General features: G+C 35.6%; 1 protein-coding gene across 3 annotated transcripts in view; it reads left to right on the top strand.

Moving 5' to 3' along the window:
• Positions 1 to 15,799, top strand: part of Esf1 (ESF1 nucleolar pre-rRNA processing protein homolog) — a 91,219-nt gene that overhangs the window by 53,177 nt on the left and 22,243 nt on the right. For 2 of the 3 annotated variants that reach the window (XM_047538614.1, XM_047538615.1), the window contains exons 10-11: positions 5,596 to 5,717; positions 10,418 to 10,505. In XM_047538614.1, coding sequence (XP_047394570.1) covers positions 5,596 to 5,717; positions 10,418 to 10,505 — 210 coding nt within the window. The remainder of the gene's footprint in view (positions 1 to 5,595; positions 5,718 to 10,417; positions 10,506 to 15,799) is intronic. The other variant, XM_047538616.1, reaches the window with a different exon arrangement.

The following is a 15,799-nucleotide window of genomic DNA, read 5'->3' as shown; positions in this document are numbered from 1 at the left end:
TGGGCTGGGTGAATATTCAAATAATGATATTTTAATTCAGTGTGTGACCTTTGCTGATTCTAATATCAGCACCGCTTTAAGAGATGCCACTGAGCCCTATTTATTATAATGACTTCTGAGCCAAGTTTTCTTCTATTCAACCTTATAAGAAACAAAAACTTACAGCATTTGTTCTCTGTGATTCCTCAAATTCAGGTATAAAGCCAAAATAAGGTTCTGGAACAGGTAAAAAAAATGAAATGTCAAATTTAATAAACATATAACCTTAAGTGAGGGCAAAAAGGAGGGAGAAAGAAACATTGGGCAAAAAGGAGAGGAAAAAAAAAAAACAGAAAAAAAAATTGAGAGTGAGAGAGAGAAAAAATATACAAGAATAATTTACACCAGGCTAGAAAAGAGAAATAGATGAATGGTGGGTATTTGAGGTGGTAGTAGATAATGCAAAAGGATGAGTAAGGCATAAGAGGAACAAGTATAAACTACAGCTAGGAAAACAGCCATGTGAAGATCTATCCCAATTAATACTTTACACCATTAGATGAAATATGTTCTAATGGGTTGATCAATGCTGGCTATTGGGTTAACAATTGTCTTTCAGGTTAGAGTTATTAATATGATCAAAGTTGACATTAGAGTTCTTTATAGTAAACCCTGTCTTGATGAAGAAAATTGTTGTTCAATCTTGGTTTGGATTTTATTGGGGTTTGGACATGTGACTTGGCTGTTTATATTGTATGCAAAGTTCAGGATACATGCTCTGAGGTGCCCATGTGATTGCCATGGATTTCCGTGTACCTGCTCCCCTCTACTGGATCCTTTTTGTGGTAGTGAAGATCCTGGTACCTATCTGTGAGTGCAGGAACTCTGGTTGTAGGTTTTCCATGGGTGTTCTGTGGTGCAGTAGTCCCTGGCTGACACTACTCTCTGAGGTGCTATAGTAAAGGATCTTAGGGAGTTCACCTGGACTCTAGTTTCCACTGCCCCAGGTTTGAATGACAAGTGTAGATTCCCTCTGTTTACTAAGTCTGATAAAAGGTCCCACAAGCATCTGAACAATGCCCTGTCACTTGGCCATTTGTGATCATGGGTTAGGCTGTAAGCCAGTTAAGGTTGGGATCAGTTTGTACCTGCTTCATAGACTCTGGGAATTTTCTGCCAGATCTCTTTGTCCCTGGATATTTGGGCAGCTTCCCTCTGGTATGGCCCCACAATTCTGGGGACCATACCATAGGCTTCCCTTGGTGTCTTCCCTCCAAATGTCAGTGATCAGAGCCTGATGAATCCATTTTGTTCCTTTGTTCCAGGACAAAGCTGCTTCATTCCTGTCTCTGTCTGAGTCAAGTGATCAGATGCTGTACAGACCTTTCTTCCCTTGCCTATGTCAAGCTGAGCAGGGGTAGGCACACTTTCTGACACAGGTCCCCACCAGCCTGTTGCCCCTGTTTTTGGTGAGAGGTAGGAAGAAGGGATTTAAGTAGATTTGGCTAGTAGTAGTCCTTCTAGAAGTTCATTCTTACCAGATTCTTTAAGAGGTGCTACTGCAGGGAACTTCCCTCTTTTAATTTGCAGCTCTCTGGGAGTGGGAACACACCATGCAGATTTAAGGGCATGAGTGGTCAGTCAAGGGCTACACAGGATGGCTGTAGACCCCAGCTCAGCTTTCTTTTCATGATTTGGTTTTAAGCTGTTTGCGCTGTTTTAAGGATCCTTCTGTTACTATTGTACTTTTAAGTCTTCTCAACTCTTTTTAAGTGGGTGAGCTTAAGAGAATGTTCACTCCCCCACCCCCTCTCTTTGTTTCTTTGTTGCTCCTCCTGGCTTCTCATCCACAGGTTCTGGTTTGGGGTTAGGGCACTCCTGAGTTTGTTTTCTACTATGGTAACCTATCTTCCAGTCTCTCCAGGTCTCAGACTATGTAATATCAAGTCTTAGAGCATTTATTTTGTTACCTACCTCTCGGATCTGCTTTTTTTCACTGCCTCCTTTCTGTGTTGTGAGGAGATGTGGACATGTTACCTAGCTTGCTTTTGCCATTTTCTCTCTCCTTAGCTTTGTTCTTATTATAAGCAAAATCAGTTACAGTACCTAGTTGAGTTATTTTAAATTATTCATGCCCTGTCCTTTGAAGACTTTTCAAACATTCATATAAGTAAGGTCAGTAAGTGTATACTTTTGTTTTAGTGGAATTTGTAAGGATATTTACAAGTATTTTTAATATGTATGCAAACTGCCAAACAAATTCAGAATGGATTATGCTGAAATTATTATTGTCATAATTGAGTCATCCACATTCATGATTGACTTTGAAAGGGACTTTTGCCCTTTATTTGTAAGAGTATTATTGTTATTTTTAACTAATTTGACAGCTTTGGATATCCCCTTTAAATTTTTTAGAACAAATGTGTGCAAGCTAAAAACAGTTATAATGAAGTTATGAAGTTGTTTTTCAGTCACAAAGTGGCTTCTCTCAAATGAGACTAAAACCCTGAAGAATGTTCTTGTGCATTTGCCAACAGGCTTCTGGGATAGGCATATTTTTAAGACTTTGAACATAAACAACTGTGATCTGTGGCAAAAGATTTAAATGACCTCATGATGACAATGAGAACAAAGCATTTTTAAGTTATCATGGTGGTGTGTTAATTCATTGCAATGTGTTTGTCGTTCTCTCCTATATTTGGGTATGTTAAGTGAGAGCCAGGCAAAAAATTACAGATTGTAGTTAACTTGAGATACTATTTCTTTATTGTTATAAAAAAAACTAAGTACCAGAAAATATTATTTCCTAGGAATAAATATTTCATAAATTATTCTAGAGCTAGTGGTTAAAAAAAAAAAAAAAACCACATAACCCACTTAAAGACAAAGGCTATTTATTTTTGACCCTAAAGTTTTGAGATTCATTTTTTTTTGTTGGAGTGAATATTTTCCAAACAAACTACTTAAGGATAAAGACCATTTATTTTGCCCCTGAAGTTTTGAGATTCATTTTTTATTGGCATATTTTTCAAACATGAAAGATCAAACACTTGGCTTGAAATAAGAATCCTTCTTTCCAGACAGATCTTAATTGATCTGTTTATTAAGTACTTATTATGTGTCTGGCACTATGTTAAATATTGTCTAGAATTGTCTCTAAACATTGTCTAGAATAGTGGTTCTCAACTATGGGTGATTTTTGTTCCTCTAGAAGACATTGGCAACATCTGAAGATATTTTTGATAGTTGTAACTAGGGCTACTTGCATCACCAGATATACTGCTAAATATCTTAGAGTGGACAGATTGGCCCTTCACATCAGATAATTTAAAATGTCATGGCTAATGACATTAGCCATGGGCTAATGGGCTAAAATTGACAAACCCCGATGCAGAACCTACAAAAGTCATTGCTAATTAGGTTAGAAGTTGAAGGATTTTCATCTTTCCCTAGACCTCTTTTGCTCCTGTAAATATTTTTTTGCCGAGGCCCTTGGATCCTTACACGGAGTTGGTCACTGAATATCCGCAAACAAGTTAAACTTAGTATGCAAGTTTTTCCAGCACAGTCTTCCAGGGAGAGGATCTGTAGCTTTCATCAAATTCTCAAGGTATCCATAGCTCCAGTGCTGTAATTACCTAAAAGATACAGAACTACCATTGTTCTGAGCTAGAAGTAGTTTAAGTTTTGGTTATCAAAATTAATCAAGAAATGCTTTCTTGTTGAAAAAAAAACTCTCTGGTCAAAATACAGTGTTCTGTCTTATGTATCTAAAAAGAACAAAATTTTAAAAAGAGAAAAATCTCTAATATTTTAAAGTAATAAAATCTAAATATATGAGGAATAATAAAATATAGATTATTATTTAAATGTCATATATCAATACAGTACTGTGCATTTAAATTTGAGATCAAGATGATTATGTGCTGATTCTCGTGTTAAATTTAGTAAATTATTTTGTTATTTGAAATCAACTTGTTTTATCAGAATTTGCTACTTTCTTTAAAATGAGGCTCTCAATTTACATTTCCTAGGTGCTGTTTATTGAATCTTTCATAGATCTGGACATTGGTTTTGTATCTTTCACATTTCTCCTGAAAACTATTTAATAACATGAGTTGTTTTTCCTTATAAGAGATATTTTTGAATTGAAAGTTGTGTTTCTGATTTGGCACCCGATAAATCATAGATTCTACCAACAATATGTCATAAGAACAAATCTTCATAACCTTGAGTGTGCATATAATTTAATACTTTTCTAAGTCATAGAAATTTAGAGATTAAATCTTGGCTTAGAAGCCAAGGAAGGGACCTTAGAGATCATCTATTCCAGCTGTTTCAAACTTCGTTGGGGCTGAAGGCCCAGAAGTACTGATGTGAGTTTTTAAGTATATTTGGACTTTTACCACATATTTTGAGGGAGAAAAAAGGTGCATGTGGGAGGGAGGTATTGCATACTTCTGAGCTTCAAATTTACATACCAGGAACTTGAGGCCCAAACTAGAGTAGGGTGAGAAGGGTTGGGACAGCCTCAGGACTGACCAATCCTGGAAGACCTCAGTACTGCCAGAGTAAAATAAATCTAACTCCTCTGCTGTCCCCTTTTATAATAGATTTTTTTTTTTTTGGTAGAATTTTTGGAGGACATGGTTAGTTGGGATAAAGTGGGACTTCAGATATTTAAATGATAAAATCCATTTTTTAAATAAATGAAATGATTTGAAATTATTTCATTTGAGATATGGTTAATACAGATCATCTTCTGGGTACATTCTAAATGCTGTGAAAATAAAACAACCCAGAGTATTATAATTCTCTTTTTTTACTGATGAGTCTAAAGAGCCTAAAAACGTTTAATCACTTCCCTACCAACACACAGCTAGGAAATTGCACAACTAGAATTTCATCTCATGATTATCCTCTGTATGATTGATTACCAGATAATACCAAAATATGAATTTGACCTACAGAATAAAGCAGTTTATAAAATGCCTAGAAACATGAACCAAGAACAATAAAATATAGGAAAAAGATTGTTAAAAACAAGAACAAATTATAGCATTGAAAGAACTGAATCATACAAAGTGGAGTATGAAGTTAATGATCCTTTTGATCTTAACCATGTGACTTTCTAGAGTACTTGAAGAGAAATTGTCAGAATTCTTTGCTCCTGGGGTATTTTAATTAGTCACATGTAGTTCCCAGGAATACAGGATCACATTTGAGTGATGGAAGCAAGTAGAGATAATTTTGTTCAATTAATTAGTAGTCAATTCCTGAGATTTTGCTCCAAATTTTTTCTTAGAGATACAAAACAACTTCGAGAAATAAAGGTTGAACCTAAAAAAAAGGGGGTTTTCCTTATTGGTTTGACTTTTTATTGAGTTTATTGATTTGTTTTGTTTCCAAATCTTATTAGATTTATTAAAAGTTTGTTATGAGGAAATAGTTTGTTGGTTCCCTGTCATTTGTGATCTTCAGGTATTACAAATGTTCACTGTTCCATATTATCTTGTTACTTTATTAAATATGCTTAACCTAATTTGCTTTGCTTTTGTAAACTTTGAAATAATTGAAGATAACATTTTAAACTAATCTGTTTGGAAATTTCCTTAGGTCTTAAAGAAAGTGCAGAAGAGATGGTCAAGAACAAATTGGAAGGAAAGGATAAATTGACTCCTTGGGAACAATTTTTAGAGAAGAAGAAAGAGAAGAAAAGACTGAAAAAGAAACAGAAGGTATTAGCAATAATTATGACCAAATATTTATTGAATACCAACTCTGTGCCAGAAGTCAACCAGTGCTTGTTATCCATTATCTCTACCCACTGGAGTAGACCTGTTGTCATTCCATTTTTAAGAAAGAAGAGGCAAGATTGCACTAGGTTAAGTGTTTTCTGCAAGGCCTCAATGTTGTACAATGCAGAGCCCCTGTAAATACTGCACTCTTAATAGTTCACATTTATATGTTACCTGAATCAAACACATTGTTTAGTTGATATCTAGATGTAAAGCAGTAAGATTCCATTCAGTGGGTCTGTTTTGTTTGGTTGGAATTGAACCCAGAGGTGATTTTTTGAGCTACATCCCCCAACACATTTTTATTTTTAATTTTTGAGTTTGCATTAGTTGAAAAATTATTTTTTTTCTCTTCTACCTTTTTTTATTGGTGCATTATAGTTATACATAATGATTATATTTGTTGTTACATATTCACACATGCACACAACCTAACAATATAATTTTGACAATATCTCTCCTTCCCCTTCTCACACTCCCTGGCCCCTTTCCTCTACTGATCTCCTTTTGATTTTCATGAGATTTCCACTCCCTATTTTCTTTGCCCTTTTCCTTTCTAGCTTCCATATACGAGAGAAACATATGACCCTTGACCTTCTGAGTTTGGCTTATTTCACTTAACATAATGGTCTCTAGTTCCATCCCCTTTCCTACAAATGACAGAATTTCATTTTTCTTTTTGGCTGAATAACAACCCTATTATATATAGATACCACATTTTCTTTATCCATTTGTCAGTTGATGGACACCGAGGCTGGTTCCATAGTTTAGCTATTGTGATTTGTGCTTCTTTAAACATGGGTATACATATATCACTATAGTATAATGACTTTAGTTCTTTAGGATAAATACTGAGGAGTGGTATCTATCTATATGGTGGTTCCATGCCTTATCTCTTGAGGAACCTCCTTACTGATTTCCGTAGTGACTGCACTAAATTATAGTTCCACCACGAGTGTAAAAGTGTTCCTTTTTCTCCATATCCTTTCCAGCATTTATTATTCTTTGTGTTCTTGATGACGGCCATCCTCGTATGAGATGAAATCTCAGTGTGGTTTTGATTTGCATTTCCCTAATTGCTAATGATGCTGAACATTTTTTCATGTATTGTTGGCCATTTCTGTTTCTTCTGTTGAGAAGTGTATTTAGTTCATTTCACTATTTATTAAGAGGGTTGTTTTGTTTTTTGGTGTTAAGTTTTTTTGAGTTCTTTATGTGTTCTATATACTGATCCTCTGTCAGAAGAGTAGCTAGCAGATACTTTTTCCCTTTCCATAGGTTCTCTTTTCACCTTCCTAATCATTTCTTTTGCTATTCAGAAGCTTTTTCATTTGATGCTATCCCATTTTTTAACTCTTAAGTATTATTTTTCTGAGCTTTAGGGGGTCCTATGGAGAAAGTTGTTGCCTGTGCTGATTTGCTAAAGTGTTGACCCTATGTTTTCTTCTAGGAGTTGCATAACTTCTGGTCTGATTCGTAGGTCTGATCCATTTTGAGTTGTCTTTTGTGCAGAATGTACAATAAGGGTCTAATTTCATTTTTCTACATATGGATAACCAGTTTTCCCAGCACCATTTGTTAAAAGAAGCTGTCTTTTCTCCATTGGTACGTTTTTGGCACCTTTGCCAAGGATCGGACATCTCTAGATGTATCCCAGCACTTTTTTATTTTTTAGCTAAATTACCCAGTCTGGCCTCAAACTTGCAGTCCTGCTGCCTTGGCTCCCAGAGTCACAAGATTACAGGTGTAAACCACCACACCCAGCCCATTCTGTGTTTTTGAAGAACTGAGATGTATATAGACTTACTTGCTTAAGTATATGTGGGTATGGAAGTTTTAAACAAAATGAAATTATTCTATTCATTTCTATTTCTCAACTGCATTTTTCTCTTTTCTATATTATATGACTTCTTTAGTGTTATTGACAATAAATCCCTTGATCAAAGAATTCTCTGTGTGCTAATGTGGTATCTACAGAAAATGTGATTTGACTCCCATCATTCAAGAGATAATTTTCCAGAGTTTGAGTCCTGATTAATAGCAGAGCCCACTTAGGTTTTTGCCACTAAAAACATTGTTTTGTCAGTGAAATGCTGTGTCATTGCTTTACACTGTTACCACTGATAATCACAAAATTTTAAACTTGGGAAATTTTAAATGATTAGTTCTGGTCCAATCCTGTTATTTTAAAATTATAGAAAATTAAGTGATTTGTCCAAGATTATTCCACAGTTTGCCAGTGCCCAAGCCGAGCCCCAAACTCATGATCTTTCAGCCAAGTACTCTTACTACTGTACTGAATTAGTTCTCTGTACTTTGTAAGCTTGTGATTTTTTTGGTATACCGTGACTTCTAGTGCCACAAAGGTAGAGAGCTACCCAATTGAATGTTGTACTGGAGTAATTTTTATACTTTTATTGGTGTCAGTGTTTGTGGAATGGGTAGTAAATGAAGAAATGGGGTTGAAGCCCTGACCCCATTGATATGGTACCTCTCTTTCCTAGAACTTCCTTTAAAATTAGTTAGGCATTAAAATTTCTTTTAAATGGAATAGCTTTTCAAGCGATTAAGCTTTCAGTTTATGGGAATGTTTTCCAATTGGGTCTTTATGTGGTCAGTAAAGTAGTTACACAAGACTGTAAGTAGCTATTCTGTTTCATTTAGTGAGAACTTTGAGGTTATCTTGTACTTTTGCTTTTTCCCTTTATTGGACTAAGTCTGGATTCGCTTCATCCACAATTCAAAATACATTTATTGTGTATCCTGTGGATTCTAGACTCAGTGCTCTCTATTAAAATTTATGACTACAGCAGATCCCTTCCAACTGTGCAGGTTCTCTGTATATAGAAGAGTTTATAGAATTTTTCTTAAAGTTAAAAGTATTTTTCCATCAGTGATCTCAGTTTTGTTATTGAGAAATTATTTCTTAAGAAACCAATGGGTCCTAGGGTTGTGGCTCAGTGGTACAATGCTTGCCTAGCACATGTGAGGCACTGGGTTTGATCCTCAGCACCACGTAAAAATAAAAATAAATAAAGTTATTAAAAAAAAAAAAAAAGAAACCAATACAAGGCTGTGTGCCATGGTAATTAGTATTTTGATCTAGCTGTAGTTCAGATCTATAAGTAAAGAAATATATGAGTATATATGTTGGTAGATATATGTGTTACATAATTAATCTTAGTTAAAAGCATATTACTGCTGAATCTGTTATATAATAGTTTTTTTTTGTGTGCTGGGGATCGAACCCAGGGCCTTGTGTTTGCAAGGCAAGCACTCTACCGACTGAGCTATCTCCCCAGCCCTGTTATATAATAGTTTGGCAAAAAATTTCTTACAAGCACTTGTTCTTAAAAGGTTATTAATGTCAAATGAATGTTCTTTATTACTTAGTGAATCTTCTAGCATGCAGGATGATGCCTAGCAGCAATGCATTCTAAACATTTTTATTAAAATTATTTATTGTTTTTTTTTTAAGATTACTGGAGATAAATGCAATCTGGTTTGTCTTGATTTCCTAATTTAAATTTACTAATGTAGTAGGTAGTCTGTTCAAATTTGATTAGGGAAAATTTGGCCCACAGATTTAATTTAAAATAGTCCAGTAGTTTACAGGGGTAGATAAACAAGATAATTGTTGAAATTGGGTAGTGAGAACAAAGGTTTCATTACACTGTCCTTGTTACCTTTTTAATATATTTAAATTTTTCATAATAGAAATAATTTTCTTCAATTAACCAGCAAATACATTGTTTTGAATAGTTATCTAAGAGGTAATACAGTGCATGACTTTAAGCATTGATAGTCACTGCCATTTCTCAATATTATTGGACATCAGCCTACCTCTCTTTACAGATAAGTCTTTAAATGTGTGTATCCTTATGTCTCTTCCAGTGCTTTCTAGCTTAAATTATTATTTCTTGCTTATATGTCTTATTTCCTTTAATAGATTATAACATTTTTAAGAACTTTTATATCTTCCAAAATCCATATATAGCTTCCTATATTTATCAAGTATTCCCTAATTTTGTGTTAAGAAAACAAAAGGGGTTGGGGTCATAGCACAGTGGTAGAGCACTTGCCTAGCATATGTGAGGCACTGGGTTTGATTCTCAGCACCACATATAAATTAAAATAAATAAAGGTCCATTGACAACTAAAAAAAAAAAATTTAAGAAAAAAAGAGAAAACAAAAAATTAACTTAGTTATTTTATAAACAAATTTAGCACTTACCTAGCATGTGTAAGGCATTGCTCACCACCATATTAAAAAAAAAAAAAAAAGAATGGAAAATAAAGTTATTATGTCCACATACAACTAAAAATATTTTTTAAAAATGTATGTAGCAAGGAGATTTATTGAATCCAGGAACACTCTACCACTAAGATATATCCCTAGTCCTTGTTGTTTTTTTATTTTTGAGGCAGAATCTCACTGTATTGCTCAGGCTGGCCTCAAACTTGCAATCCTCCTGCCTCGGCTTCTGGAGTAGCTAGGATTACAGGCATGTGCCACCACACCCAACTAAAAACTTAATTTTAGATTGAACTACTTCATTTAAAAGAAATGTATATAATTTTTCTCCATATATATAGTCCTTATAAAAATATAATTGTATATTTTTATATTGAACTTTAAGACTCTTGCTGAAGAAACCAGTGAAGATGAACTCCCCCCTGATGTTGATTTGAGTGACCCATACTTCACTGAAGAAGGTAAAAAATTAGGTAAGCCAGGCTGTATTTGTAGTTTTCATTTGGAATCGAAAAAAAAGAATGACATGGATGGAAACAATAAACTGATCTTTCTATTTAAATTGCTAGAATTTGGATGACTCTCTTAGTGGCTTATAAGCAATTCCATCCTTGAGATCCAACGATTGATCATATTGTGAAGGGTCCGCGTGCCCCGCTTATACATAAGGAATGACTACATTATAGGAGACTTTTGGTAATGTGGTTAATTTAAACACAAAAATGGGTATTCCTTTCTAGAAATTATCCTTATAGCTAGTCAGTTGGACTCTATATCATCTTGTGTGTTTTTGCTGCATTTTTATAATATATTCACTCTAGTTCTCTCATTGCAAAGGCTATGAAGAATTAAAGGTATGAAATAAGTATGTGTTGATCTGTGTATGCGTTTTTAAATTTATATATGTAATAATGGTATAACAGTTTTTTCTGTGCAATAAACATCTATGTTTTATACCTTTTTATACCTTTTCCATTTATCCTGCTTGATTATAGATAAAAGACAGCTTTTCTCTTACTCCCCCTTTTCTTTGAATCCTGAAACTACTGGTATCTCATTTCCTATATCCAAAGAGCCTTGTTTCCATCCCAAAAGTACCACTCATTCTTTCATTCTTACCTTTTGGGTATATGTAAATGTGTTTGTTAGGGTTTAGACCATACTTGGACAAGTCAGTACAGAGACACTGGAAATAAACATTTTCCATTTGCTCTCATGCATTTTACCTTCCCCTAATTTTTATACCACACACATGAACCCCAAAAAGCTCGCTTTTGGAGCAACTCCAAGCTGGCATTGTAAGAGAAAGATTTTATGAAGTTTCCCGTTTCTTATCCTCCTGACAAGTAGGCCAGAATGGTTCTCAACAGGAAAGTCAAAATTGCTCAAAATTATTTCCTGGTTGTTATAGCCTTTTAGCACTGACATTTTATTGATGAAAAAGAGATCAAGATAAATAAAATCTGTTATAGGATGTGAGATTCTTGGGAATTGGAAAGGGAAGTGGAAACCTAGCATATTCTGCTTTTTATCATACCTGTACAGTCATTTCTAGAAGATGATGGATTTTAGCCTTATCCTGTGGCTAAAACAAAGTTTATAATGGAGAAATGTGAAGCATTTAGTTTCCTTGTTCTCTGTCCAAAATGCTTCATTTGGCATGTGAAATCTGGTCAGATTGCAGAAGTCAGAATAGAATTCAAAGAGTAAGTTAAGTTAAATGGTTTGATTTCTTGGAGTAGCCAGATTTTTGGAATCAGCACATTTAAATTGTATATAAGCTTTCTCTAAAGTCAGTATCAAAAGTTCCAAGTGAAAAGTATAGATAAAATTTGCTGCTTTTGATACCACCGTTTAATGGTGACAAGTTCTGTTCCTTCTCTTGTTGAAGATTGAACACTAGAGAAGCACGCCAAGGCAAGCATATTAAGCAGGTTTTATTTAAAGGTAATAATACAGACTTCTCCCTGCAGGAAGAAGGGGGCCATGGCTGTTGTTCTAAAGTCCAAAGAAGTGAGAGCACCCTACAACTTTTATAGGTTAAAGTCTCTTTTGTTCTCCAGTTCTCTCCCCCCTTATCTCTCCTTCCTGCCTACTGACTAGGCCTGGTTTTGCATTAAGTGAAAAGCCATGGGCAGGGGGAGGTCCAAGGTGATTCAAGCAGGTAAGGGCCCAGGGGGCATTAATTAGCAGCTCCATGCTTGCAGTCCTTGATACAGGCAGGTAAATTTGGTAATCAATGAGCTCTGGAGATCCTTGACATTCCATTCTTCCAGGGGCAGTCTCCAACTTCCAGAGGCAGATGGCTTCAGGGCTTCATTTCCTCCATTTGACCCAGTCCCCTATTTCTACACTAACTACTATTGGGGTTCAATATCAACCGATCCCCAGAAAGTCAAAGTGCACACAAGGCAATGCAAATCACACAATGAGGTTTTATTGCAAGCTTGAGCCTGGACCGGAACCAGCCTCTCAGACCACTGAGAGGCTGAGTGGGGAGTGGCCCCGAGGGATGAGAAAGCACTCTACTTAAGAAATTTCCAATCATTCACATACACAGACCTGTACATTATTGGTTAACATTGGAACAGCTAAACATTTGTTCTCTTTTGGTTGGGTCCTGCCAATTTATTTGAATCTCATTGGGTCCTGCCAAAACTGAATGGTCCTGGAGGAAAAAGGGAGGAGGGAGGGGGTGAACTATGCAGGAGATGAGTCAGGGCTAGGCCCCCCTCCCCTGTCCTTGATAGATAAGGTTTTCGGCCACTGCCCATTTCTCAGACAGATATCTCTTAACAGCCTTGATAAACTCGGGGGGCCCAGTATGTCCTGTATTGGCTCTTGAGGGTAGTACCTGTGCACCCTTTCCTGGGGGGAGGTTTTACGGACCAGTTCCCGAAATGGCTTGTTCATACAACATGGCTGCACAGATGTCACCTTGTTCTCAACACTACCTGTCCTTAATTCTGGCTTCACTTTCAGTGAACTTTTGATTTCAAAATGCTTCCAAGGAATAATTGTTTCCTCTGTGGGCTTAAGTTGTTGGGTTTTTTTTGTTTTTTGTTTTTTGTTTTTTCCAAGGAAAAACAAACAGAATCTTTTACACAAAATTTATATCTAGAAAATGATTCTTGTGATGCACTCCTGGTTTAAATTCCATTTCCACCAAAAAATAAAAATTAAAAAAAAAGGTGTCTTTCTATGTTTATTCATTATATCAGGAAATATTTTGGTTACCCACTAGGTGCTGGGTACTCTGCTAGTGAGAAATAGCAGTAAAAATAATACAAACAAGATTGCAATCTCTCAAGGAGTCTGTAATTAAGTAAATTCTCATATTGTGAAAATATGGTAAATGTTTTAAAAGAAATAGAGTAATATAGAGATATACATAGGAGGAAAAAGGGAAAGAGGAGTTTACTTAGGTAGGTGAAGATAGCCTCTTTGAGGTGATGATATTTGAGCTGAGACTTGTAGAATGAGGAGTAAGGCATAAATACTAGAGAAGGAGCATTGCAAAGGAGGGAAAAGTGGGCATAAAGGTGGAGGTGAAAAAGAATGTGTTGTATAGTGTTGGAGAATTTGAAAAAAATGGATGGGTTAGACTGTGGTCAGAGAGATAGTTCAGTATGGGACCAGGATAGAGATCTAGTAGGAACTGACCCTGAAGGCCTTTGTTGTTGTGACAACAAATTTGAATTTTATTACTGACAATGGAAAGCCACCAACAGTCTTTAAGCAAGAAAGTGACTGATCTGGTGTTACTTTTAAACATATTTTCTGGTTCCTGCAAAGAGAACAGGTTAAAGAAAGGCATTGGTGAGAACTTGAAGACCAGGGTTTTGTAGAGAGGTCTAAACAAAAAGTGATGATGGTTTAGATTGGATTACATTAATAGAACTGGAAGGAAAAAAAGAGAATGGAACTCTAGATATATTTTGAAAATAGATTTGCTAATATATTTGAATTAAGAAGAAATTTAGCATAACTCCTGGGGTTTAAATTTGAGTCTCTGGAAGAGTGCCATAGAATTACTGAGTTAGAAAGGAATGTAGGAACAGTAGGTTTGGATGGGAAGTAAAGTAAATAGGTTCATTTTGGGCAAAATCACTTTGAGATGTGAAGTAGATATCCAAACATCGGTGTGAGGTTAACCTTTAGATATAAGTATGAGAAATCAGAGCGATCAGAGTACAAATATTTATTTGTGAACCAGTAGCATATAAATAGCACTTGAACCATTGGGACTTGAAACAGAAAGCATTGATAAAAGGATTCACCAAAGGTCAGGTGAAACCTACAAAAAGTATGATTATTCAGTCATTCTGGAGGAAGTGTTACCTGGAAGGTAGGGAAAAGCTTAAGAATCTGAGAAGGAACATCTGTGAAATAGGAAAAAACTATCACAAGCCTCTTGTGAACCAAGAGAGTAGAAAAAGTGCATAAAAGGAAAGATGTGGTTGATGTGTCAAATGCCAGTATGCATACAGAGAAGTGTTCTACAGAAACCTAGTGAAGTGTAGAGAACATTGGGTCACCTTACATGTAGTTTCAATAGGTAAATGTGGATTAAAGTACAAGTGAGAGTTGAGGAAGTAGAGATCGAGGGCGAAGGGCATTTTCCAGGAGTTTTGAAAGTGAAGAACATTTTCCAGAGCTGAATTATGGGTAAATAAAAATTGAGTTTTTATTTGGTTTGGTTTGGTGTTTATTGTTTGTTTGTTTTTAAGATACAAGCTTTGAGGACTTGCTTTAATTCCTTTGGGGTTGTTCTAGTAGGTAATATACAGAAACTTGGGGAGATAAATGCACAGATGAAGTCCTTGAGAAGACAAGTGTAGAATCTAGAGTAAAATTGAAGGGATTTGACTTTGAAGGAGCCAGAATGCATTCTTTCTCACAGGAGAGAAGACAAGTAAGTACTAATGCAGATATATACATATATATGGGGACAGGAAGATGAGAAATTTTCATGGTTGGTTTGTGAATTTATCCTATTTGTTCATTCATTTGCAGAAGTACAGACAATGTGGGTGGGGCCTAGAAACTGACCATTCTAGGAAGGGTTACTGCCTGAGACTGTTGATTAAATGAACTATCATTAAATAAATAACACTTAAAGGATATGTTCTGGTCAGGATGGCTGAAAATGGACAAAGATGGGTCATATAAATCTGAAGGTCAATCCAAATACAAAACCATAGAATGTGCAACAAGGGCAGCTATTGGAAAAGCCTAACCAAAGAAGAAAACCAGCTGAGCCACACAGAGTGGTTCACAAAAGGAATGTGTCCCTTTTGTTGTTGTTGTTGTTGGTACTGGGAATTGAACTCAGGACCTCATTCATGCTAGGTGTATACTTTACTACTGAACTATACCCTAGCCCCTCCTTCTTTCTTTCTTCTTTTCTTCTTCTTTTTTCTTTTTTCTTTTTTGACAGGGTCTTACTAAGTTACTCAGACTGGCCTCAAACTTGAAATCCTTCTTCCTCAGCATCCTGAGTAGCTGGGATTACCAGTGTGTGCCACCACATCCAACAGAAGGTGTCCCTTGTAAATAATGCCATATATCATTTTCATAGGCACGAAGCTGTATGCCCTTATTCATTTATGTATCCATTCAGTAAACCAATAATTATTGTCAGAATTACCCAGTCTTCCCACATTACTTTCAGTATTTGTTAGAACTTATTTACAGAAAGTTATGCATCACATAGTGATGTTTTAGTCAACAACAGACTGCATATAGGGTGGTGGTGTCATAAGAT

This window comes from Sciurus carolinensis, chromosome 2 (genome assembly GCF_902686445.1).
Source record: "Sciurus carolinensis chromosome 2, mSciCar1.2, whole genome shotgun sequence".
Lineage (NCBI taxonomy): Eukaryota > Metazoa > Chordata > Mammalia > Rodentia > Sciuridae > Sciurus > Sciurus carolinensis.
This window is presented reverse-complemented; position numbering and strand designations above follow the sequence as displayed.